The 26,958-nt window shown below is 48.1% G+C and overlaps 1 protein-coding gene across 1 annotated transcript in view; it reads left to right on the forward strand.

Annotated features, from left to right (window-relative positions):
• Positions 1 to 26,958, forward strand: part of CBL (Cbl proto-oncogene) — a 295,087-nt gene that overhangs the window by 130,082 nt on the left and 138,047 nt on the right. The window contains exon 5 of the mRNA XM_085645920.1: positions 6,350 to 6,471. Within this exon, the coding sequence (XP_085502046.1) occupies positions 6,350 to 6,471 (122 nt within the window). The remainder of the gene's footprint in view (positions 1 to 6,349; positions 6,472 to 26,958) is intronic.

Below are 26,958 nucleotides of genomic sequence, written 5' to 3' on the forward strand. Positions count from 1 at the left end.
ATTCTTAACTGCCACCACAATTTGGCCCAGAAAGACAAAGTTTAGGATTTTTGTCTACCGAAGCACCATATGTCAGAGGGGAGTAAGCATTTTCTCAATAGGACCCTATAGCCCCTCTTAAAAGTAGAGTTGGGTTCATTACACTGACTCGTTCTAAATAAGTGTCCCATAAGGACTTGGGGCTATTGCATAAGGAGTATATTCTCGAAGAAACGTAGGAAACCCAAGATGAACATGGGTCTGATGCTGAAGCTACTGCTTTCCTGGATTTGGAAAAAGAGGTGGGGCAAAAGACATTAAAATAAATAGCGCTGACTCTGAAAAAGCATAGACACGCAGGATTGCAATTTGTTCAAACTCAAAGACCCCTACGTAATCCTCGAAGTTGACACACTGTAGTCAAGGAACATCTAAAGAAAAGTAGCCGAATGACTCCTTGTTGAATAATACTAGAGGGGACAAACCTTCACACCCTGACCCAAGCCCCCAGTGAGATAAGAGGAACGGAAGAAATGCTAGGAAGGTGGGGCGGTGTGTGGGAGGGGGAGGCAGCTTCGATGGTCGACACCCAGGAATAAACATTGAAAGGAAGAAATATCACTTGGAAGCTGAAATAGCAGCTTTAATACTGAAAAAGCTGAAAACAGAGATGCACTGCATATGTTGGATGCCAGGAGATAAGTAATGTATTGGCAGCAATAAATAAAATAGCTTTTTCCTATGCACTGACAAAAAGGCCTACTGTTGACATTGGGTACAATTGCAAGATAGCTATTACAAACAATCGAGGTCAGTCATACTTCAGCAGGAAAAACTCTTAAAAGACCCTGGGCACGCTGCACCTGAGAAAATAGGGCTGTTTTAGCCTTCATAGCAAATGTCTCCATAAATGGCCTATGCATGGTCATCAACCACACCTTCACAGAACTTAGCTATGTGGACATCCATGCAAACAAGAAGGCTTAAGTAGGATAGAAGGTCTTTAGAAACTTTTTTTGAAAACCCACATGTAGTCTCCCGCAAGCAGATCCAATCTATGCACAGCATATAGGGACAGTTCGGGACAGAACTATTAAATGGCAGAATAATGCACAGCGTGTGATTCCAGAAAGGTTTTCAAGCAGCATTTGTTCTGGACACTTCGGCTGTACAGACCACACCAATTTTGATCACAGCCCTTACAGTGATTCGGAGATCATTAAGTAGTCTTCATGGTTGCAGCCAGGAACATTTGGTACCGAGGCTCTCTTGCCAACACAAGGGTACAAAGCTTGTTTTTCGCAGTCCTCTTCTAGGGACCCTCCACAGTACTAGGGCCACGCTGCACCTCACTCAACCTGGACAGTCACTTCTCCAAAACACTAATGTTTCTCCCTTTCATATCCAACCATGTTTATTCAACCCTTCTTAAAATTAGTTTTCAATTTTGATGCAATTTCTGTTACCGTGTATAAAGAGAAGCATTGTATATCATTAAAAGCATTCAGAATTTTGATATGAGAGTTAACTGCAGCTAGTGGTCCCATGTGTCTAACCTGTAACTCAATGAGTTGTCCTAAAATATTCATCCAAGTTAAGCGATTGAATATGTATTGGACACAACATTTTTACAGTTATGGGCTTACAAAACTCTGTATGTCGGCACCAAGTCTGCGCAAAATCCATGACAGGGTCAGTAGTCCATTGTCTGCCAGTGAGGGCTCTCTTGGTGCCTCCCTTCAGATCACAGGATAGGTCCAGGACCTTACTTATGTCAAGAGACCGGCCTAGGGCTCTGCTCACATGCTAGATTAGCGTGAGGCTGGGTCAGAATACCAGATATTTGTACTTGGGCACTCATTGAGTTGGGGGGGTGGATGCAGGGGATAGTCTGGTCCTAGGGCCGTCTTTGAGGTGCCATTACTGTGCGACTGCCTTCTTTTCTCCTACCTCATGCAACATTTTGCAGGCAATGCAAGTCTGAGTGCTCTGCCTTGCTGAGTAAAGTGGAGGAACAGTGCTTCAGGCTGGGGCGCTAGCGTGCTAGTCACATACTGCTTTGATAAGTGTTACCCCCCCCCCCCCCCCCCACACCCCTGGAAACAGCACCTTTTACAAGGTATAAAGTAGGGATTTTTTTATTAAAAACATAGATGCCCCTGTTATCCTCATTTTGCAAACTCTTTAGTTCATTTTTAGTGACAACAGTGAATGAAAATAGAGGTATTCGTAGTACCTGGCTCTATAGAACTCCTTTTCGATCAGAGGCACATGTCCTACAACACACCTGTTAGTCTTCGTCTTCTTATTGGCACTTGTAATCTTTCATTTCCCATTAAAGGTATGGCCTTGCATCTCCTCCCCTTTCAGATTGTTTAATAACCTGACAGTATGTGATGACTCTTGTCATGGAATAAGCACAATTGTACCCCAGTCAAAGTTTCAAGCTGCAACTTTGATCCTTGGCCTTGTGGTGTTTTTGTTTATTTGTTTTTTATTTTCTTTAATACATTTAAAAACAGAGTGTAACCAGTCACCAGGTCTCAGTTCCTCATGAAAGTGAATACATGGTCACCACAATAGATCTACGGACTAGCCAGGGTAGAGGGATGGAACTTACTTCCTTATATGCACTTCCTCCATCCCCCATGACGCTGAGTAATTATGAAATGCTATTAGTTCAAGAATATGCACACTTTTTTAAAGAGGATCCTTCACATCGTACACCACCTCAGATCTTGACAATCTTAAAGCAGTTGGCATGTTTTAGCGCCCATGCTTGTGATTGCGATATATTTCTATTGTCATGTTTATTGGCTTCACGTTCAGCTTCACCAATCCACCATAATCGTATTTTACAGACCATTGAAAACCAACATTGTAACGAAATGGATACTGCCCATTTAGGCCGCCTGGATTTTTCACTTTTGAAACACCTGGTTTGGACTTTTTACTGTGGCCTCACAACTGGGGATTCTCCCACGTCAAACACTTGGTAACCAGACTGCGCATATTTACTGCCAATAGGAGCGCAGACACACAGCAAGGGTATGGGGCTCTTGGCTGGTAACATGTGTACACATGCATGTGATGTAGGCTGCACATGTAATACTACTGTTGCATGCAGCACGATAATCTGCGCACAGGTAGCCTGGCACAGAGGAGACTGCAGGGTTGCATATTGACCGATGGGTAGGCCTTATAATTGCGGATGCTCAGGATGAAAGTCTGTATGGTTTTCTTTTTGTCTGCAGTGACACTTTATTATAAACTTAATGGGTATCTGCCTTGGAGAGCAGTTTTGCTTCACTTTGGCCTACAAAGCCCAGTGTAGTATTTAACTAAGACAAAAGATATGCGCCAAGATCAAATCTGCAGGGTCTAAGAAGGTATCTGTACACCTTATGGGTCATCTAGAATTGTCATATTTCTCTGGCTTAGCTGAGGATCAGAGCCCAAGCCTTTAGTCACGCTACTGGGCAAAGTTAATTACATTGCTCTTGGGCATAAGGAACAAAGACCTCCCCACACAGAGGAAGCAGTTAACAGTGTTTCACTCTGCTCCAGAGGAGGAAGGAGTTGGGAAGCAGATCTGCATCCGTGAATTAGCTGTCACATGGGACCATGTTTTGGACGACCCAGGCCCACTGTACAAAGGAGGGAGCCCAGACCCTCGAGCCAACACAGGGCCTCCTCTTTAAAGTGTTGGTGGGGAAGGTCCTGGAAGTGATGTCGGCGAGGGCAGAGCTGAGGGCCCCAGAGGAGATGGGACCAGTGACTCCTGGATGACGCCATCTTGAATTGTCCCAGCATGCTCTGCAAGAGCATTGGGACAGGGGTGGAGAGATGAAGTGGCACCTTAGGATTGTTCGGGGATGCCTAGCTTCTGAAATTTTCCAGCCCCACTTAAAAAGTATTGTTCAAGTGGGCAAGACTGCTTTTTGTTGGAGCTGGACACCAGGACTGGACGTAGGAGCCTTGGACAACTTGAAGGAGCAACCCCCTGATGCCCAGCTGGACTAAGGACTCTGACTACACTTGACTCCAGTACAAGTGGGTCGCTTTCCGGGACCAGGGAAGCTGGCGCCTTGGCATCCCCTAAGGACCAGTTTGGGGAAGAACTGGAGTTGAGCACCAAGTAGGAAAGCAGCATCAGAGGACAGAAAAAGGCTGGCGCGGGGAGCCAGTGGAAATATCTCCTCACACTGTGTGCTGTCTTAGAGCCCAGAAGGCCTGATGAAAAGGCTCCAGGTGGCTAGGGCTCACCACCAGGAGCAAAATGAGCCCAAGATAGCTCAAAACAGGCCTGAGATATCCAAGGGAGTAGGATTTGACTTTCCACGATCACCCTCCCCTCCCTCAGTGATGACACTGGGCATGTGGAGCTCCGCCTCTGAGGCCAAGAAACACCCTTCGCGGGTCAGCGCAAGGATGATCATTAATTTCTGGACCCTGAGAAGGGGGTGAGCTCTGGAGGGCCTAGAGATCCCAACCCTCTGGCCTGTTTTTTTTATTTTGTTTTTATTTATTTTTTTAAAGAGTTTTATATAGCGCAAACTAGATACATAGTTTACATGTAGGGGGTCCCAGGACCCTATCTCCAGGTCCCAGCTTCCAAAGAAGTGGGTGAGTGCTGATGTCCCTGTCCACCCCCTCCCATTCACATCCCCTCCCTCCCATTCAAGTCCCCTCCTTTGCCCCCAAAATGAAGAAAAAAGTGGCCCAGGCCCCCATCTTTGAGCCCTGATATCCAAGGATAAAGAGGGAGTGCTGCCACACTACCCCCAGCTGTGGTCTGCCTGCCCTCGCTCCCCCTACCATTGTCTGGGGCAAGGGCTGCGGCCACCATGAAGGAAAACACCCTGCCCGTAGGACCAGCTCCCGCAACAGCAAAGGAGGATGCTGCTTAAATGGGGTGCTGGGCATGGCAGCCAGGGTTGTGCATCCCAAGCTGCCCCAACAAAGGATTCCATCTGGGGTGCCTGGCCCAAAAAAAAAGTTAAAGAAAGCAAACTGTGTGCTTGAAGCCTTGTGGATGCAACAAAGGAATGTGTCCGGCACTGCCCATTAAAAATTCACACTTCCTGCGAGGTAGCACCACATAATACTTTAACCAATTAGGACCTGGAAAACGACTCCTGGTTCTGGAAGGGTAGATTGGCCTTTCAAAACTGAAAGGAAAGCGGATACATACTCCCTATGCAGTAACCAAAACCTAAATAGTATCCTCCCTTCAGAATCCAGTGTAAAAAGGGGATAGAAATCTACCTGTACTACACCGCACTCAGTGGTGGGGAAAGGAAAAACCTTTTTTATATTTAACCCTCACCTACTGTAGTAGTGGCATGCTTCATCATCGGGTTCATCCTGACTCCTAAAGGTGAGGATGGGTTCGACCATATTCCAGGGAGTTCTTTTGAGAGGTATTGTTTTTCTTAGGGGTTAAATAATATTTGATATAAGAATTCCTCATTCACCCCATGGTATCCCTTTATTTGCAGTGTAAGTGGGAATTGTTGTGGGGGAAGTGGTGGAGGACGGTTTTGTGAACCCATTACTTGTGCAGGCCACACAACTTATGGCCTGTTTCCTTACACCTGTCATTGTAGGTCTTTCTTTGAGTCAGAATCTCCCCCACACTGATGCTGTTGTTTCATTGGCAGAATGAGTCTTTTTTTTTTTTTTTAAAGTGTCTAACGCAAAAATACTTGTCCTCCCAGGGTTGAAAGGGCATGTCCAGAGATACCTTTGTGCCTGATTCTGGGTGGTATTATGTCAAAGGTTTAAACCGAGTTTTGTGTAGAGATGGTTTATAAATTCCCAAAAACAATGAGCAGCTTTAGACACATTACCCCCGGGCTGAATTATGGTAACAGTCTCACGCATATTAAGAGGGAGGTGAGAGGAGGAGAAGGCTGCATTGGACAGTCTTCTGAGAATCCAGCTACGTACTTGGCTGTTATGTAAAGTTGCTGCTCGTTCACTGACAGCCAGATGCTGTGTCTGGGCTCTAGGGCTAGCTCAGCTCCTCTAGGCTGTCCAGACCACTAGGCCTTCACTGTTGTCCTACGGGGTCAGACACCTGCTCAGTTTCCTGGAGCAGCAAAGCCCAACACTTCCCAGCAGTAGCAAGGCTACTCAGGTGGCCTAGGCTTGGTCTCAGCCACCACAGCATGATGTGGTTCTGGCCCTTAGCTGTGGTGATACTGTAGAGCATCTTCTGTGATAACAAATTATACAGCAATTCACCAGATGGAGCTCATGGGCGTTGGTGATTCCATTGACAGTCAAAGTTATGCTCATCTTTGGAAGTGGATGCCTTTTGATAAATTTCTGTCTCCATCTTTCCCCATTTGTCCTACCTCTTCAGCCATGGTCATCTTTACTCAGGAATTGGAACAGCTTGGCAGTCACTCATCCAGGTTACATGGCATTCCTCACATACGATGAAGTGAAAGCAAGACTTCAGAAATTCATCCACAAACCTGGCAGGTCAGTGCTTGTGAACTCTCGCCACATAAGGTGTGTGGGTGTAGTGTGTTGTGAGGGTGGTTAACGTACAGTGAGTATGTTTTGGTGGGGGTGTTTAAAGTGTGGAGACTAAGGATAATCTTTTTAAAAAGCATTGTAAAATTGTTGCATCGGAGATGTTTTTTCCCTTCTTTGGTGCTCTTTTTCTTAAGGAAATAGAGCAAACCCTTTGAGGTTAAGTTGATAACTTAGTTGAATGGGGTATGTGTGAAACACGGGTGTGTAAGTGACTTAAGTGGAAACTATGGAGAGTGAGTGCAAGGAATTGTGTGTGTGGAGGGGCAGGCAATTGGGGGGCTGGGGAAAGGGATGTGGGTAAGTTAGGCAGGATGTACATATGCTGCATTCCAGGTAGTGGTATGCACTGAATTTTACAGGTGTTTGTCAGTGATTTTCCTACTGCTGAACTAAATGAAAACCATTGTTTCACATTGATGTAATTGGGGATGTATGTAGCTTTGTCATAGACTGAAAGTCTGTTATACTTCTAATCTACACCAGTTCAGTCTCCAGGGAGCCCTTGCTGCTGCTTTCAGGCTAATTCAACTACTCGCCGCACTAACAAACGCGAACTTTGGGTTCTTTGTAGTGACACAAAGCACACGATAAGCAATGAACTCAAAAACAGCATTGTGTTAATCCGACATGATTAAGCCGTAAACACCATCTAAAACTGCTGAGATGTGTTTTGTCATACATGAGAGCTGCAGAGGTGTTAAACTTTGTGCACCGGTTCTAATGTATGACATGCTGTTTTTTAATGCCAGGTTGGCCAAGGAGGCATTTCTTTGCAAGCTGCTACTATCTGGAATTGTGTGCAGAATGTCACTGTTGGCCAGTGCATACAAAGTACGTTAGGAGCTCTGCACACAATCAAAGAGATACATAATTCTCTGTGCAAACATCTTCCACACTAACTGAAGCTTAATAAGAACTCAAGCATGTGTTTTGGACTGGAGTGCTTCATACTCCGTCTTTCTGCACAATGACAATGAACCACAACTATCTATCTTGAGCCTATTCAATTTTATTTTTATTTTGAGAGCTTCGTGGTTGTATCAAAGCACTGTTTGGTTGTTTTAAGGAAGGATGCATCTGGTCCTGTGATCATTCATGGGGTTGCCAGTTTTACATAGCACTATGGAATTGGGTGTTACTGGCAGTGTTGTTCATGTAACCCCCACTGTGTAATTCCCACCAGCTTGTTATAACAGCCTGCTCTTCTGACTGGTTGGAGCTAGAGGGCGCCCTGCACCCTACTGAGGCGCTTCTGACCGGAGGTGAGGCCAGTGCCGGAGACCGCGGAATGTGGCAGCTGTGTCCTGTGCTCTTTGTGAGCAAGGACTAGTGAAAATATACGGCCGTTGCTGCCCTGTGTCGCTCCTCTCGCGGCCCGGGGGTCGGGGGGCTGAGTGGTGGCTGTGCCCACGATGACTGGTGCATGTGGCCTGCTGTGTGGTCCTGTCCGGTGTGCTGGGCGGCGTGGTAGCGGCGCAGGACTGGATATATATGCCAACTGCTGGCGGTGAGACAGAGGGTTAAAAGCGGTTGAGTCCCATGCCGTGGGCCCTACGGTGCCGTGGCTTGAGCCGTCCCAACGTTTACCTTGCTGCAGGCCGTGCCGGATCAGTGTTTCACTGCGGCGGTGGGGAGCTGTGGAGACCTCAACCCCCCGGTGAGTGTGGAGTGCTGCATCTTGAACGAAGTTGGAGGCATTTCAGGCACAATGTGGTTGAACATAAACTGTTTGAAAAGAAATAGTAAAAACCAAAGGAAGTGATGGACGGAGTGTTGAACATTGCAAGCACTCACCCCCAGTCAACTGATCTGGGTTTAATCCATCACCATTCTTTAGCCCACTCTGCCACCCCAGTTCAGACATGGCCATATGCAAATCAGTCTGACCCTGTGCCTCATGGGAACAGTCCAGCCCGAACTGCCAAGCCATGTCTTTCCTGGACCGGAAAGCTGCCATAAGTTGGCAGGGTATGCTCAGATGTGAGTCCCTTGCTCACTTTGCCACTGGATTCAAGCAAGCCTGGCTGAAGACGGCTGAAATGCCAGAAACCGGTCCTAGGAAGCTTGTTTCCGGTCCAGGAAAGACATGGCTTGGCAGTTCGGGCTGGACTGTTACCTTGAGGCACAGGGTCAGACTGATTTGCATATGGCCATGTCTGAACTGGGGTGGCAGAGTGGGCTAAAGAATGGTGATGGATTAAACCCAGATCAGTTGACTGGGGGTGAGTGCTTGCAATGTTCAACACTCCGTCCATCATTCCCTTTGGTTTTTGAAAAGAAATAGTGCCAAGGACCTGGACTGTGAGATATGTGACGGTTGGTGGAGGGACTGCGGGCAGGGCACCTTGGCTGGCCAGTGTCTATAATTGACATGATAGCAGCCTGCTGTGCAACGAGGTCTGTCCCACTTGTAACTGGTTCATCTGGTATTGTGTACGGGTTACTTGTGAGCAATAATCTGCAGTCCAGCGGGGGGAGCACTGAGCGTCATTATAAGGGAACACACATTGGAGCAACTGAATTCCCAGTCCCGTGTGAAGATTGGTGCGTGAACTCTGGAGCAGTTTATCAAACAGGTCAGTGGAGTGGAAGGTCCTATATGCTGGATTTATCAGAATTTTGACTTCTACCCCCAGAGGAGCACCGTTGGTTGCCCTGGACTGCTACAGGACTTCCAGCAAAACCCTTAGTGACTTAGGTGAAGGTAGGAAGGCGCCTGGCCTGCTCCATATCTGTATAAATCAACCGCGCAACTTATAGGGTTGCTTTTTGTGTCTGGGGTATCCTGAAGTTGCATCTGGTCACCCTGCTAATTTAGGCCCTAACACTTGACAACCCCTCCGAGTAACAGCACTACATATTGCCAGCTAATTGTTTAAACAGCTAACACTGAACTCACCATGGTCAGACGTAAAGCGACGCTAGCCCCTGGGAGGGCTGCAGCTGGCACTACTGCCCCAGTAACCTCTATGGACTTGTTTCTCCAGCGTGCTGCAGCTGTCCAAGGGAACTCTCTTCTGACCGAGCTGGGTGGGACAGGGATAGGTACCAAAAGGAAATCCTAAACAACGGGTGGTAAAGCCAAAAGACTCAAACCCAACCTGCTCGCTAAAGCCCCAACCACTGTTACACCTACATTGTCCAAGTTAGACCTGATGGGTGCATTGGAATCTCTCCAGGTAACGATGGAGAACATATTGGACTCAAAGTTGGTTCCGATATTCCAACGTTTGGCAGCAATTAAAGAGTTTATTGGACCCTAAATGCCCTGCTCCATCAGTACCGACTGGAGGCATAGTCATCCAACCTGTACAAAGCTGTCTACCAGACCGCCCTAATGTGGACTGCCCGCCAAAATTTGACAGGGGTCAGTCACAGCGACAGGGCAGACAAGATAATGTAAGTTACCCATTGCTGATGCAGAGTGGATCCCATCACCCCAGTAGCAGTTTGTCTCTGCAGCCACAGCTCCAGTCTCAGGTAGAGATTTTCCCATCAGGGGCACGGCCACCGAGGGGAGGTGATGTTCATTCCCAAGATCTACCAATAATACACCTGCCTGCGAAATCTACCACATATGTTGTGGTACTGGGGAATGTGCCAACTCTTGCAGGGGGTAGGAAAGAAGACTTCTCCCAGTTGAAGAACAAAGTCTTACATTGGCTATCATATAATACACATCTGGGAACAAGGGTGGGAAAAAACATTATCATGGTACGAAGAGTGAGGTGGATTGGTAGCTCACACAAATCACTATCGGGGGACTGTTATCGTAAATTTTAACAGGCCCCATTTAGCAGAAAGGATTCTATTTTCAAGGTTACATCCTGATCACTCACGCTTCGAGTCGGCCATCGTGGCCCTGCCACTCGGGTTTTTTTATAAACCTGACTCTGCAGGGAGTACATACATGAATCTTGTCGATAGGGCCCCAAATGATGTCTTGCCGTAGAGAACTTCACCCACCAGGAATGTTCACCCGAAACTGTTTGCAACAGCATACCCCGTCGAGATGCCTCTGTGCCGGCAGGGATTTGGTCCATTGTCTTTGGAGCTGTCAAATAGATTCTCTCACCTGTCTAGATTGGATACGTGTGATTGACTTTGTAGCTCTCCACTAACGGACCCGGTGAACCCTATAGTGCGGCGGGACTCTTCAGGGCAAAACCAGCAGAGTTTGTGTGGACATGATACCAATGTTATATCCTGGAATGTCGCAGGCCTGGCTAATAAGTTCTCCGAACACACTGTAGATAGCATTCGTGAAACAATTTCAAGTGATTTGTTTACAGGAAACATGGCTGGTAGATTGCAGTTTATTTTTGGAGGGCTATAATTCTTTCTTTGTCCCAGCTTCCCCCTCAACGGCTGGCAGATCATAGGGTGGTCTGGTCATTTTTATCTCTGTCTCTGTGGATTGTCACATACAGGTTCCGCTTCCACCAAGCCCTTGTATACAACATCTGGTTTTAAGAAAGGGTTCCAGAAAACTGGGCCTTACCAACTTTTATAACTCAGTATCCAGTATGAATGGTGGGCCTACTGGATTGTTTTATAAGGCACCATTGTATAACTGAACTCCAAAACCTAATGATTACAGGGAACTTAAATGTACATCTTTGTGGAGAACCCATGGCTACTAGATTAGGTGAACTAGGTTGCCCTCGTGTGAGGGGGTTGCATTTTGAGCATTCTACCCAGGGGGATGCTCTGAATCACCTCCTACATGAATTTGATTTAATATCCCTTTTGTCATTAGGTGACCCTTGCAGTAAGGCAGCCGTCCCTTCTTTTAAAGGAAGAGGGAGTGGTACAATTATTGATTATATGCTAATCTCATCGCTTTTACATTCTTCAATTTGTGTTTTTTTAGGTCTCGCGCCTAGCGTTGCAGCGCTGCTCGTGCAGCGAGAGATTTATTGGGGTAGGGGGATTTTAGGATAAGTACTTTTGCTCCCGCCCATGCGTTGGATTGGGCAACGTCAATATTTATTTAAAACTATTATGCTCTCATTGGTCTGCAGCGTTTTTTTTACCGCTCTGTGGCTTTTTTGACACGCCCATGAGACCGCGAGTCTACAACATGTCTTGCTCACGCTGCCTGCACGCGCCAGTCGGCTCTCTGATTGGTTGGCAACTACCAAATAAGCACTGTGATTGGTGGACCTTGTCAGCCAATCAGCGAGCCTACTGGCACGTGCAGGCAGTGTGAGCAAGACACGCTGTAGACTCGCTGTCCCAAGGGCGGGTCTTGCTTGCACTGGGCTGAACCGGGAAGGCCTCGCGTGCCTGGACCCGCGCTGAAAACTGCTTGGAATTAATGGCGATCAGCTATTTCCGCATTCACAAGACATCTTACCTCATTTACAAGACATCTTACCTCATTTGATCGCATTTAGTGCGAACACAATGTTCAAAGATTCGGCAAAATCCTAAAAGACAAGCGCTTCGCAGTTTCAGCATTTTATTTACCTGTTGAATTAGAGTGCTTCTGCAGACCCTTTCAACGCATCGCACATGGGTGCCTGTGCCCCCGCTGTGTGTGCCGGCAAAGCCCTCCGTTCTCTTTGTGCGCTGCTTTTCCACTATGTTTCTGGAAATATTTAAACACTTTACAACCCATTTCGTCCTTACCTTTTCTCAGCAACTTAATTTTTCAGACGTAGTTAACAACATTACACTGAGAAGCAAAATAAAACGCTAACAGACACAGAATCCCGTAATACCATGACGCCCCCCCCCTCCCCTTCCATGCCCCCGTTCATTTTACTCCACCCCCCCTCTCCAGTGGTCCCTAGGCAGCAGGAAGCACTACACAAAGAGACCACACACAGACGGTTTGGATACACTCGGAGATTAGTTTAACTGTGGCTGAAAAAGTTGTGCCTACAGAGGGGATGCCTAAAATATTACTGCCAGCTGCTTAAGCAAAATGCCCATGCGCACACAACGCAAACACACTTTGTGCAAACGGCTGGGGATAAAAACTTTCACAAACCACATTTGGGCTTTTTGACTAATAGTTTATGCACACAGTGCCACAGACTGCCCCTTGTGTGCTTGAAAGAGTCCTAATGGTTTCGATAGGGGGCTAACAGAAGCCAGCAGGGTCTGCGCACCCCAAAGTTAAAAGGACAAAAATGCAATAAGGCCCAAGGGCAAGATGCCCACTGACTTCCTAAAACGAGCATTTGCAAAATATTTAACATTTCAAAGTGAACGTGATGATTTTCAGAATGTGTAGGAATGAGTCCTTGTGTAATGTAACTGGTGCTTATGTAAAGCGCTCCAAACACTTCGGGGTCAAGTTAGCGCTATACAAAACTGCAAAACGGAGCTTGCAGTAAGCCACGCCCTCCCCAGAGGTCTCTTAGATGTGTGTGAGTCCTCGAGCCGCTGGCAGCCAGGAAGCGATCATCCAAACTCCTAAGAAGCTGCGGACCTGTGCAGCAAGCCCGGCAGACCAGCTCGTGAAGCGCGGACGATTGAACAGCACCCGTGGGAGGGAGAGAGCTGGTCCAATAAAGAGACCCCTCGGCAGGCCCCAGGAAGGAAAGCGATATCCCAGTTGGTGTTTGCGGCCCCACCGTGCACTTCGGGCTTTTAGATGTTGTGCCAACCACAGAAACGTAGAGGAATATACCAGCTGCGGCTTAAAGTGGGTCAGTCCCTCGGTTAAAGGGCAAGAACCGCAAATGCGGCCTCCGAGACTTAAGGAGTGACAACCATGTCGTGGGTCCCGTAAGTAACTTCCGTTCAGCCGCACATGTGTATGACTGCTTAGAAAAGATTGGGGACGAAATAATATTTAACATTTCCAAGTGAACGTGATGATTTTCAGAATGTGTATGAATGAGTCCTTGTGTAATGTAACTGGTGCTTATGTAAAGCGCTCCAAACCCTTAGGGTCAAGTTAGCGCTATACAAAACCGACAATTGTATATAGTTTAGGTAATCCACCATAGCTGTCATGGTTCTAGGGTCAAGGCGTGATGTTTTGTTAGTTTGTATAGTGTTAAGTTATTTTATATGCTGAGTTATGTTGCATTACGCGCCATAGTACTCTGGGTTACGAAAAGGGCAATTTTGAAGGATCCAAATAATTTCACAAAATATCCAAAGTCTCAAAAAATCTAAATAAATCATAATGTTAATGTGTTTTCTGGACGGGTCTGGTAAGGACCTTGTCTTTAAACCTGCCTGCCTTTTTAGGTCTCGGCTAGCGAAGGCTGCGCTTGCACAGTCTCGCTCGCGAGATTTAATGTTTTCAGAGGTGGAGCTTTAACCCGCCACTCTTCTTCCCTCTTCTCCATTGGCTGGCTTCTTCAATGCTGGTCAGCCATTGGAGAAGAGCTTTGTCTCTCCAAACAAGCCCCGTCTTTTTCCGATTCGGGGGCGTGATTTTTTCACTTCTTTCGCTTTTTTGAAGCCCCACCCCTTTTACACGTGGTGGGCGTTTTTTAAAAAAAAATTTTTGCGTCGGAAGATTCGTCCATTTTGTGCGCGGTCGGAGCGGGGTGTGGGGTCGCCTCTTCCTTGCTGCTGGATCGGCGTTTCAAGTCCGGTGAGTAAAAGCGTTAAGGTAACAATGTTGTTCCTGCTTTCATTTCACATGGTTCACGGGCAGCAGAGAAGTAACAGGACTCTGTCTTCCTCGTTGAGTAGGAGTCACGTATATTACTTGATATTATATAGGATTACAGTTTAGCCACATGGCCTCGGAAATCCCGCACGACTTTCAAGGGCCAGCAGGGCTCTGCTGCACCAGTGCATCTCCGTAGTTGCTGAAGATGCAAGAACGCTCCTGGAAGGTTTTCTTTCAGAACACTTGGTGCGCCTGCTGGGGGCATCACCCTGTGCACACCGTAATGTCACTGGGAAGCAAAAAACCCTCACGTTGATTCCGTGAATTGTTCTATCAGTGATGAAACGGTGCGGAGCGCAGACTTTAAGCCACAAACCAGAAAAATCATTTTGGTTTCATTTTCAACATTTTATAGATTACATAAAATACGTCATAATACCTTACAATACTTGCGCCCAAAACACATTCTGAAAACAAATTGTGAACTTCATCATGATTCCCACTGAAACCAGTTTTGTACAGTTTTGGGGTATTCGGTCGTTGAGGGTGCATGCATGAATGCTGAGTGCGCCGCAGCAGAAGAAACATTGCAAACTCTTTCACCTAGCGCCTATTCTGTTGCCATCGCAGGGAGGCGCCTTCTCAACCCCGGCCTAAACCCTACAGCCTCAGCTTTGCTGCTAAAGGGTAGGGTATGGTCAAGATGTGTTACTTGTTCCTTTTGTTTTTTTGCCATTCCCTTAGTGCCCCTTGGATAACACGTAGCAAAGGCAGTGCCTGAGGTGACAAGTGCAAGCCCGGGGTGGTGAATGCTGCCCTGGCTTTCCCTAGTTGCCACCCTAAAATGCATCTCTTTGACTTTGTCATATTGCCTTGATTTTACACTCTGTGCACAACCTACCTCATGATGTATCGGACACTTGTGTTGAACATTTTCCGGAAATTGGTCTATTTACGACTTAGTACATTACATTGAAATGGGTGAATTCCGTGGACATTTAACATTGGGTTAGCCAGGCTGCTCTGTTGCTGATGGGTAACTTCACTACTCAGACTGTCTTTCCCAAGCATCAGCCAAACAATAACTAAGCATATTCATGTTTAATGCAAGAATCGGGCAGCGAGTGTTGTAATGTCTGTCATTTTATTGTGGAAACGTTTGACAGGTTGTCAGGTTGCTAGTAGTAGGCGGGATGTTTCCTATTGTGTTGCTGGAGAGAGAAGTACCTCTTGCTGTCAAAATATTCTTGCGCTTGTTAATTAATTTCAGCAGTCACTAAACAAGATACTGGGAAAATAAGTATTAAAACAACTCGCTGTATGAACGCACCTCCACTATTTCCATAGCATCTCTAAACCTTGATCGCACACAGAACTGTACACTGGTATCAGCATATACGGTTGAATTAGAAGATCTGGTTGACCAACATAAAGCTAGCTTTGTCTTCCCTACAGAACGCTGACGTTATTAAGATACTATCAAATTTACCCCACCCTTATTTAAGATACATCAATCGGATAGGCTTGCATTCAGTGAGTCACAAGTGCCCCAATGTTGGATGTATGTGGTTAAAATCTCATCACATCAGCTTTAAAACACTGAATCTGGTGATTAATAGAACATAATGATAGTTCAGTTTTGCACAGGTACCCTTTTCTCCAAATCTTGTTCATAACTAATCCCATTTTCATTCTACATACATTTAACTTAAATAAACAAGCATTGACAAAGCTAATATGGCAAGCCAGTGCAATGGTTAAAAAGAAAAAAACTGCTGGCACACAAAAAGCACACACTCACATGCATACTAGCACAATTGCACTTCAGACTTCAAAGGGCCCTGTTTTGCCATTCATTCTCCTTCGGATAGTATTTCAGGTAATCTACCACCACGTCTTTCTTCTCATATGTATCCCTTCCCATCTCTACAGCTAACAAATGCGAAACGTTGTATTAAAGTAACATATGTCCAATTGCGTTAAATGTAATATTCAAAGGCCCAGTGCAGTGCCCGCTCCTCTGATCCCCTGGCCGGCAGCTGGCAGAGCGTTAAATCAGTTAACAGTTGGGTTATTGCCGTGCTGCTGCGGCAGGGTCTGCTGAATGGGCTCTTGTGGTCAGTGGCATGTCTATTGTTCCTTGGCCCCCACACTGCATCCCCCCCCCCTCCCCTCCAATCTCCTTCGCCACCATACATGCCCAGCTCGAGAATCGTGGAATCCAGTGAAGGCTTGAGCCACTGAGGCAGGCTTAAAGGAGAAGTTACTTTCGGATTTCCATCCTGTTTTCTTTACTTCCTTACTTTCCCGTCCTGTTCTTTTTTTAGGGGTTCTGCAGAGGCAAACAGCTTAGTGCCAGATCCGCAGTATATGCGGTGTTAATGGTCTCGCTCACCTTTTCCTCCGTTTCTTCTTCAATTTTAATTTCTCCTTCATTTATTTCGTTTCCTTGCCTTATTTTTTTCTTCTTACTTCTTTCTCTTCCTATGTTTCCTTCTCCGATGCAGAGTGGCTCTGTGTGTGTGGGTGGCTGTGTGTGTGTGGGTGCAAATGCAATAGGTCTCGCATTTGAGAGTGTCATGAGCAATGCCAATAGCTGTAACTTTAACAATGCCGAGACCATTGCATTGTAAATGCTTGTTTATATTGTTTCATTGAGGGATTAATTCCATTCTATCCCATACCTTTAGGCTTTCAAATTAACAGTAGCTTTCCGTTTTTACTGATTTGTGTTTGCCCTAACACCGGCAGCAAAAGCAGTTTCCTGCAGCTCCCCTCCCCCCCCCCCGCCCCCCACCTTCCTTTCTATGCCCTCTCGTGCCTACTGTCCATTCCCTACTCCCGCCCCGTTCCCCTGCTCTGCCCAGGTCCTTGCTCTCTCTTCCTCCACCCCCCTTTCCGGCTTTCCCATATCTGAGTGTGTTCGAAAATATTATTTTTTCCAAACTTATCGCTGCCTGCAAACCACTCTTGCCAGGGGCTGTGGAGCAGGACTCACAAATACCCTCGGGCCTGTGTGTGTTGTGGTGGAGGGTCAAGCTGATTGGGAGTCGCAGCAAACTGGTTTTTTGTCTTTCTCTCTAACTTTCGTGGGGGCAGCGGAGGCGTGTAATTACTTAATGGTGTCTGCTGGGTTATTACTGCTCTCAATTGTGAAAAAATGGTACTGTATGTGTGAGAACATGGGGCTTATTAGCTGTATGTAATACAATCAGGGTGCTCTGCCTGCTCTTGGTAATGTGAGAGGGATTTGCCTGTGTCTATCAAAGAAGGTGGTCAATATGTACGTGAGGGACATCCTGCTTGCTCCTTGTTCTTGGGTGTCTGTTTTTTCTTAACTGAGGGAGGCTGTAATTTCGGAGCATGTTGCAGCAGCGCTGCTTCCCCTATCAGTGTCCAGCGGCCCCCTCTCAAGGCTTGCCTCTCACAGGTCAAGGACCCCCACACCCAACAACAGTAATACATGAGTATTTTGCACTCTGTGCATGTTTTACTTAAAGCTTTTCAACTTCTAAAAAAGGTCATTAAGCCCAATAGACTCGGTGCCAGTGCTCCATAAAAACCTCTGTAGGCAGCTGCCTCAGGGTACCACCTCAAAGGGCAAATGCAGAGCACCAGACTGCAATGAAGAAGTTTAAAAATTGCCCTGCGTCTTTGGAAGAGTGAGCGCCCAAGTGGCAAACTAAACATTTTGCCGGTAGTTCTGGAAATGCTTGCGGCAAGCGGACCAGATTGCACGTGCCAGGGCCCATTTTACCCAGGCCAAAGTCAAATGAAGTTAAGCAGCTGAGAGGGAAAGAAGGAGGCACCCTGGCCAGTGATACCTAGCTATATGGTATATTGCATGTGAGTTTGATATGTATTCAGTGTTCTGTTTAATGTGTTCTGTTGGTGGTGTTTGCTGCCTAAAAGAACATTTGTGCCAGCCTCAACTTAAAAGTAATAGTAACATCTTCCTGACTTGTACAGACAAGTGCAGGTGCTGTATTTGTGTAGTTGTGTACCATTTATGCTACTGTTTCCTAAACTGTGAGTTGCGACCCACTGGTGGATCGCAAGCTGGTTTTTGTCTCTAGTTGCGCCTCTGACTCGGAGTGTCCCACAAAAGGGTGTAAAGTGAACGAGAAATATCCAATGCAAATAAGAGCCACTCACTATTTGGGAGACTCTGCAGGAACTGGTCTTTGGAAGAAGGGTCAGCGTTTAAGTTAGTGTTTCACTATGCTGGATATTTGCCATCACATAAGCAAAGTAAAAAAAAAAAAAAGCATTTGCAATGCAATAGGTCTCACATTTACACGAGTTTCAGCTATTGGTATTATAAATGACTGCATTTTATTTGTTTTTTTATTAAAAACAAAAAAAGGCATTGTCATTTACAATGGGAGAGTTTAAGCTATTGGCATTGTAAATGACATTCTGTAGTAGGGGATCTCTGTGTATATAGTCCTAATCTAGTGAATAGTCCCGCCCATGTGCGCGGACCCCGGAGCAATAAAAATAATCTCTTAGGTTGTCAAGCCATGCAGACCTGCATCTACACTTAAGAGAGAATTTCAAAGACAGATAATGCAGCCTATATCCACAGGCTACACTGTCCAGTACTTCAACTAGAAAGAATTCCACCAACAACCACCAACAGCACTGCCTGTCCAGCTTTTTCCACAGAGAAAAACCTGCCTCTTCCAGCAAAAGCCTCTAGAGTGATAGAGAGGAAGGAATGGACAGACGAGCCCCATAGGCTGCCATTATGTGGCTCAGAACAGGATACTGTGCCTTTTAAGAAAACTTTCCAGGGCTTTTCCAGTATCCCAGAATGCACAGCAGGTCCCTTTTACTTTCAGTTCTTTTTTCCGGCTCCTGCTAGCAGGACCCTGGAGCATTGAGCTCTCCCTTTTCAAGGGTTTATTGGTGATTTTTATGTCAAATTTTCAAGTGTTTTAGTGTTGGGACTTCCTTCTGGTGTTGTCAACATGCCTGGCTTGTTTGACAAGTGCCCGGAGTGCGATAGGAAGAAGGCTAAGTCAGACCCACACAAGGTGTGTATAGGCTGCCTTCCCCAATCCCATGTGCCGGAAGAGTGTGAGATCTGCCACTCGTTCTCAGCCAGGACCCTGAGAGAAAGAATGAAGATAAGGCTCCAAGTCCTGGAGGACAGAAGGCTGAAGGCACAAGGTGGGTCAGGAGGGGCTGATTCTGCCCATGCTGAGGCCTCTGGGGGGCTCCCCAGGGGTAGGAAGACCGGCAAACGCCCCCATTCTCCACCGGCGTCGATGACGTCGACTAAGGCGTCGAGAGGGATGACTACGGTCTGTTCGCCGTCTCCCCAGGGCTCTGGGGAGAAGCGACGTCGACGTTTAACGTCGAGGGAGCTGATCAGGCCGCCGTTGACGACTTCGGCATCGTCGGCGCTCACCGTCGAGGGGAGATCACGGTCGGCGAAGAGGAGGCATTTGCCGTCGAGGCGGCATTCGCAGTCACGGAGGCGATCGACGTCACGGAGGCGATCGACGTCACGGAGGCGATCGACGTCGAGGAGGCGCAGGGGGCGCCCGGACACCAGGAGTCCCTCGACGGAGTCCCCGGGCTCGGGGTACTCAGTGGTATATACGCCGCCTCCGCCACCGCCACCTCCACTACCACCTCCTCCTCCTCCTCCTCCTCCACCTCCTGCTATTCCGCCTCGCAGGCCTTCGGACCCACCTCCGGTTCCGACGCGATCGGTCTCGTTGCCCAGGTATCCGACGCCGCCGCAGGGAACGCCTAGGCCGCGGCGCCAGGGTAAGCCACTGTCGCCGAGGCCGGCGGATAGACCGAAGCCAAGAAGATCGTGCTCCCGCTCCGGACGGAGAGGGAGATCGCGGAGCGGTGGGCGTTCGTCGTCAACATCGAGGCGACGCCACAGGAGGCGCAGATCCAGATCGCGCACTCGATCATCTGCCAGGGACTTCTCACCGACTCTGTCCGACTCACCCGGGACGAGGGTGTCGCCGGTTGACGATCTGGTCTCCTTCCAGGAGGTACTACTGAGGGGTGCAGCCAAGTTGGGAATCACGGTGACGGTACCGACACCGTCCGTGATATTCGAGACGCTGCACAAGAAGCACCTGTCTCGCCCCCTACTGCCTCTCGTGCCGGGACTGGTGGAGCCCGCTATGGAGTTGTTCCTCACTCCGGCAGTGACGAAGTCTGCCCCCTCCCGGCTTGTGAAGAAGTATCGGGCCCCGGACTCGGACCCGACCTTTTTGAGGACGGACCCTAAGCCGGATTCAGTCATTGTGACGGCAGCGAGGAAGCAACATGCTACCACCCCTTCATCGACAGTTCCGCCCGACAAGGAGAGCCGATGGCTAGATTTGGTGGGCAGGAAGGTCTGTAGGACGGCTGCTACCACCATGAAGGCGGCAAGTGCCGAGGCTCTGTTGGGGCGTTACGACCGTGCCCTGTGGGAGTCTCTCCAGCAGTACGTGGAGCTGCTGCCTCGCGACAAGAGGGAAGACTTCTTGGAGACCTTGCGCGAGGGGATGCTGGTCTCAAACCAGGTGATCAGTGCGGCAGCGGATGTGTCCCTGCTGGCGGCACATGAGTACTGTCATGGCGTCCACCAAAGACGTCATGCGTGGCTTCGCCTTACCTCGCTCAAGCCGGAGGCTCAGCATAGAGTGGCCACTATGCCTTTCTCGGGGGAGACCCTGTTCGGCCAGCATGCGGACGACGAGATGGCCCGCATGAAGACAGAGGCAGAGACCCTGACGGCTGTCGGGTTGGAGAAGCCAGAAAAGAAGAAACGCCCGTTCCAGAGACGGTTCGGGTCTGCGGGCAGAGGGCGTGGCCAGGCCTCGGGACAACAGCAAAACCAGCAGCAGCAGTTCCGTAAACCCTTCCAGAAACGCCAGAAGGGTAGAGGGGGCCAGCAGTCCGCTCCGGCTACCAAGGGCCCGGCCGGGTCGCAGCCCTGAGCATCTACTTCCCCTGCAACCGTTACCCACTCCAGTGGGGGGAAGCATTCAATTTATTCCGGCAGAGTGGAGAAAAATTACTCGGGACAAGTGGGTGCTGAATATTGTTTGCAATGGATACAGTCTTCGGTTCATCAGGCCGCCTCCAGCGATTCCGCCGGTAAGCTCGCGGTATCAACTGCGAGAGCTCCAGGCGGAGGTAGACATCCTGTTACGGAAAAAGGCGGTGGAAGACGTACCTCTGTCTCAAAGGGGAAGAGGTCTGTACTCTTGTTTCTTCCCTGTTCGCAAGAAGGACAAGAACGAGTTCAGGCCCATTCTGGATTTGCGGCAAGCAAACAAATGGATTCGCAGAGAGAAGTTTCGCATGCGTGTTGTTGCATCAGATTTACCCTCAGCTGCAACAGGGAGACTGGCTCTGTGCCATAGAACCGCAAGATGCGTACTTCCATGTGCCCATTGCACGGAAACACAGGAAGTTCCTGCGATTCCAAGTCGGCACCAATCATTATCAATACACAGTACTGCCATTCGGGCTAAAGTCTGCTCCCAGGACCTTCTCGAAGTGCATGGCAGTGGTAGCGGCGCACCTGCGAAGGAACAAGGTGTTTGTCTACCCGTACCTGGACGACTGGTTGATCAAGGCCTCATCTTTTTCGGAAGCGCAGGCGCACTTCCGGAGAACATGCGCTCTCTTGAACAAGCTGGGGTTACACGTCAACATGTCAAAATCTGTCCCGACTCCGGTCCAGTGCATACAGTACTTGGGGGCCTCCATCGATACGCAGTCAGCAAGCGTGTCTCCTTTGGAGGAGAGACGGTTATCGCTCCTTCGGAAGGCTCAGGACCTCATGGCCGCTCCATCGGCGACAGTGAGGAAGGTGTCTTCGCTGCTGGGGTCGATGGCCTCCTGTATCTTCCTCACTCCGCACGCATGGCTGCACATGAGACCACTGCAGGAGTGCTTGGAGGATCAAAGGGATCAGAGAACAGGTTCTTGGGACGACAAGATCCGGCTGTCTCTACATGCTCTTCAGTCTCTGAGATGGTGGTGTTCGGCGAAGAATCTCCTCAGGGGGGTTCCCTTCCACAAGGACATTCCCGAGACGAGTATCGTGACGGATGCGTCTCTCCAAGGTTGGGGAGCGCACTCCGGAGACTTACAGATACATGGAAAGTGGTCCCCGGTGGAGTCGACGTACCACATCAATTTCCTGGAACTCAGAGCCGTGTACTTGGCATTGAAGGCCTTCCATCCGTCCTTCCAGACCAATTCGTTGCTGATACAGACGGACAATACAACCACGATGTATTACCTCAACAAGCAGGGGGGGTCGAGATCGCGCACTCTGCCGCAGGATGCGCAGGCGATCTGGCGCTGGCTTCTGGCCCGGGGACTGATGATCACGGCCACGCATCTGCCGGGGGTGCAGAATGTTCAGGCGGACACGCTGAGCAGGCTGCTTCAGGAGAACCACGAATGGGTCATAAACGACGAGGTACTAGGAGAAGTCTTCGCAAGGTGGGGGACTCCAGACGTAGATCTGTTCGCCACCGCCGAAAACAGCAAATGCCGAGACTTTGCAGCCAGGTACTACCAGAAGGGGACGCTGGGGAATGCGCTATGGATCACCCATTCCCCTGATTCCGGCAGTGCTCATCAAACTGTCCAAGCCCGGGGCGCGGATGATCCTGATTGCCCCGGAATGGCCCAGGCAGTGGTGGTTCACGGACCTGCTTCACCGGTCTCTCCTTCCTCACCTGTGGCTGCCGTGCAGGCCGGACCTTCTCACGAAGGTCGGGGGGCGGATGGTGCATCCCAACCTCTCGTCTTTGAGTTTGGCGGCATGGCTCCTGAGATCGTGCAATATGGCCATTTGAATCTACCAGAAGATTGTATGGGCATACTGAAGGAGGCTAAACGTCCTTCCACTAGGACTTCCTATGCTTACAAGTGGAAGAGATTCTGCATCTGGTGCAAATCCAACAACTTTGACCCTATGACCTGTAAGGAAGATGTCATCCTTCCATATCTTTTACATTTGGCGCAGTCTGACCTTAATTTCCACTCCATTAAGGTTCATCTCGCTGCTTTGACTGCTTACAGGAAATGCCCTTCACAGACTTCCTTCTTTCAGATCGCTGTGGTCAAGGATTTTTTGGAAGGCTTGAAGAAGGTGTTCCCTCCGGTCAGACTTCCCTCGCCTTCCTGGGAATTGAATGTGGTGCTGTCCAGATTGATGAAGGAGCCTTTTGAACCTATTCACAAGGCTTCGTTGCAGCAACTGTCCTGGAAGGCGGCGTTCCTAGTGGCCATTACATCTGCCCGCAGGGTGAGTGAACTTCAGGCGTTGTGTTGCCGAGAACCTTATACTGTATTTCATGCTGCTAAGGTTGTTATGCGTACTCACCCTAAATTTCTTCCTAAGGTTTTATCTGATTTTCATGTCAACCAGACCATAACTTTACCTACGTTTTATCAGAATCCTTCTTCTCCAGCGGAAAGGTCTCTACATTCCCTGGACGTTAGGAGGGTGTTGAAGTTTTATCTTGATAAGACCGAAGATATTCGTAGGTCAGACCAATTGTTTATCAATTATGGATCAGTCAGGACCGGTCTTGCTACCTCCAAACAGTCCATCTCTTGGTGGATTGTGTCCTGTATACAGTTGTGTTACCAAAAGGCTAATAAGACCATAGGGGGTAAACCTAAGGCTCATTCCACCAGGGGCAAAGCTGCCACGACTGCTTTGCTGCGTAATGTTCTGATTGCATAAATCTGCAAGGCGGCCACTTGGAAGTCGGTCCATACCTTTGCTGCGCATTACTGTCTGGACGCGGATGCCAGGGCAGATGCTCAGGTTGGGCAGGCTTCGCTGCGAAATCTGTTTGCACAGTAGTGGTATTATTTTGTAATCTTCTCCACCGCCGTTTTTGTGTGGGGATGGGCTTGCCATTCTATTCACTAGATTATGACTATACACCGAGATCCCCTACTACAGAAGGAGTAGTTTCTTTTCTGTAACTCCAGTTCTGTAGTAGGGGTATCTCTGTTATAGTCATAAGCGCCCGCCCTCCTCCCCGGTGGAGAGATGAATGTTAATATAAGGAATGCTACAGGTCTGGCGTGCTATGCCTTCAAAAAGAACTGAAAGTAAAAGGGACCTGCTGTGCATTCTGGGATACTGGAAAAGTCCTGGAAAGTTTTCTTAAAGGCACAGTATCCTGTTCTGAGCCACATAATGGCAGCCTATGGGGCTTGTCTGTCCATTCCTTCCTCTCTATCATTCCAGAGGATTTTGCTGGAAGAGGCAGGTTTTTCTCTGTGGAAAAAGCTGGACAGGCAGTGCTGTTGGTGGTTGTTGGTGGAATTCTTTCTAGTTGAAGTACTGGACAGTGTAGCCTGTGGATATAGGCTGCATTATCTGTCTTTGAAATTCTCTCTTAAGTGTAGATGCAGGTCTGCATGGCTTGACAATTTAAGAGATTATTTTTATTGCTCCGGGGTCCGCGCACATGGGCGGGACTATTCACTAGATTATGACTATAACAGAGATACCCCTACTACAGAACTGGAGTTACAGAAAAACTACTCCATGCCATTTATCTGTTTTCAAATCCAACATATAGATAAAAGGTTTGTCATTTACAATGCCAATAGCTCAATCTTTTGCAAATGCGAGACCTATTGCATTGCAAATGCTTGTTTATACAAGAAAGCGCTTGCAGTGATCATAACCCCCTGTGTGTTGAATTGCGAGGACCATTAATGCCATGTAAAAGGGGAGCTGTGGAAAAGGGGTCAACAAGACTCTAGATTCTGGAGCATCATTAACAGCCCCTTCCTTGAGCATGCTGAAGGTAGCGCCATATGCGCACACATTACAGAGGATGAGTGGGTGTCTTATTTTAAAGAGATATTTGAGAGACCACCCACCCACCCCCAGAGCTGATCTGTGAGTCAGGTCAAGAAGTAGTTTCCACCATATTGACTTTTGTGTTGGGGGAGATCGAGGGAGGCGTTGCTGGGCTGACTAGTAACAAAGCCCCGGGTCCTGACTGTATCCCCCCCGGATCTTTTTTGATCTGATCCCTCGTTCTGGGCCCGGTACTTACCGCCGTAATTAATGCAGCGGCAAGGACGGGTTGCCCTGAGTCTTGGGCCACCTCGCCAATTGTGCCAGTCTTCTAGAAGGGGGATCGTGATAACACACATTGTTACAGACGGATATCGCTGCTGGAATCGGTGGTTAAGATGGTGGGCCGTGTGTTTTTAGACAGGTTGACCAGATGGGCAGAGGAACATGATATTCTATCAAATGTCCAATACAGGTTCCACCCAGGCTGGTCCACTGTGGCCCAGTGCCTAAACCTCACTATGATCCTTAGCAAGTATACGGTTGCACGCCCTGGTACTATCTATTTAGCTTTCATGGACTTGTCTTCCGCGGTCGATCTCGCGAATAGGACCAAACTGTGGCTGTCCATGAAAGACTTCAGGGTAGATAGCAACATCATTCACTTTCTAGAAGACCTCCATCGCGCAACCAAGGCCAATGTTAGATTTTTGCAAGACCTACGTGTGTCTTGTGATTTTGATACTAAAAGAGGTGTTCGTCAAGGGTGTATCTTGGCCCACTTTTTGTTTAATTTATATATTAACGACCTAGATAAAGCCCTTTTGTCTACAAGGGTTGACTATCCGCACGTAGGCCGACGCGGCCTCCCTGTATTACTTTATGCGGATGACGCAGTCCTTATATCCAGGACTGCGAGGGGGCTACAATCCCTACTTGATGCCTTTTCCGCTTTTATGGCGGATCAGGACTTATCTATTAACGATAAAAAATCCCATGTCATGCAAGTAGGGATACGCCCCAACATTTTTTCAATTCAGGGTTGGTTTGGCCAAGGTACTGCGCACAGACGTTCTCTCATATCTGGGGGTCGTCTTGGATGTGTGTGGAAAATGGGGCCCACTTAAAGAAAGAAAGGGGATCTGATGCGGGTGAATGCGACCATCTTCAACTTTGCATCTAAGTTAGGAAAGCGACCCATTGCAGCCCTGCTGAAGATTTATCAAGCGAAGAGTGTAGCAACAGCTTCCCACAGAAGTGAAATATGGGGACAGGTCTCCACAGATGAGCGGCTTTCTGAAACGCCTATTGGGTGTTCCTCGTGGCACATCTAATATGGTGGTACACGAAGAACTTATGGTGCCTTTTCTAAGTGATATCCTGGCTCTCCGTTCCTTAACGTTTTGGTTAAAAGTATGGCTGAATAAGGAATAAACCCTGAATCAGATGATTTTAAAAGAGTGTATGACCCGATTACGCGCTTGGCATCCCATGGCTTAGATACATTAAAGGCAGTTTTGAAAGGCTAGGCCGAGGCGAACTGTACACTAACCCTGATCTAATAACCAAACAGAATGTGGGGATAATAAGGAAGTCCTTTGGCAATCTCAGGAAACTGGAGAGGGAAGAGCTGGAACTGCGTAAACCTAGTGTACGTAAATTTATAATGTTAAAGACAACCTTATTAGCTGAGCCTTACCTCCTGGGTGTTTTTACTATTTATAAAAGTTTTTTATTGACCAGGTTTCCACTGGATCTTTTTCACCTCCTGCTTGCCATACCAAGGGGGGAAGTAGAGGGCAAGAGTTAGCACCCTGTGGCTGCGACGGAGTCTCTCCACAGGATTTGCTACACTTTGTATTATTCTGTAGATTTTATGAGGTCCCCCGGAAGTTTTTTATTGTGCCGATTTTGAAGAGGCTGGATTTTAAACAGGCTCGCCCAGTTCTCCTGTATTTACAACTGTTGAAGGATGAGTGTATTTTTTTCGTTCTTGGCTACATGAAATCTGTGTCAAAATCTAGGGCCT

This window comes from Triturus cristatus, chromosome 3_1 (assembly GCF_964204655.1).
Source record: "Triturus cristatus chromosome 3_1, aTriCri1.1, whole genome shotgun sequence".
Taxonomy (NCBI): Eukaryota; Metazoa; Chordata; class Amphibia; order Caudata; family Salamandridae; genus Triturus; species Triturus cristatus.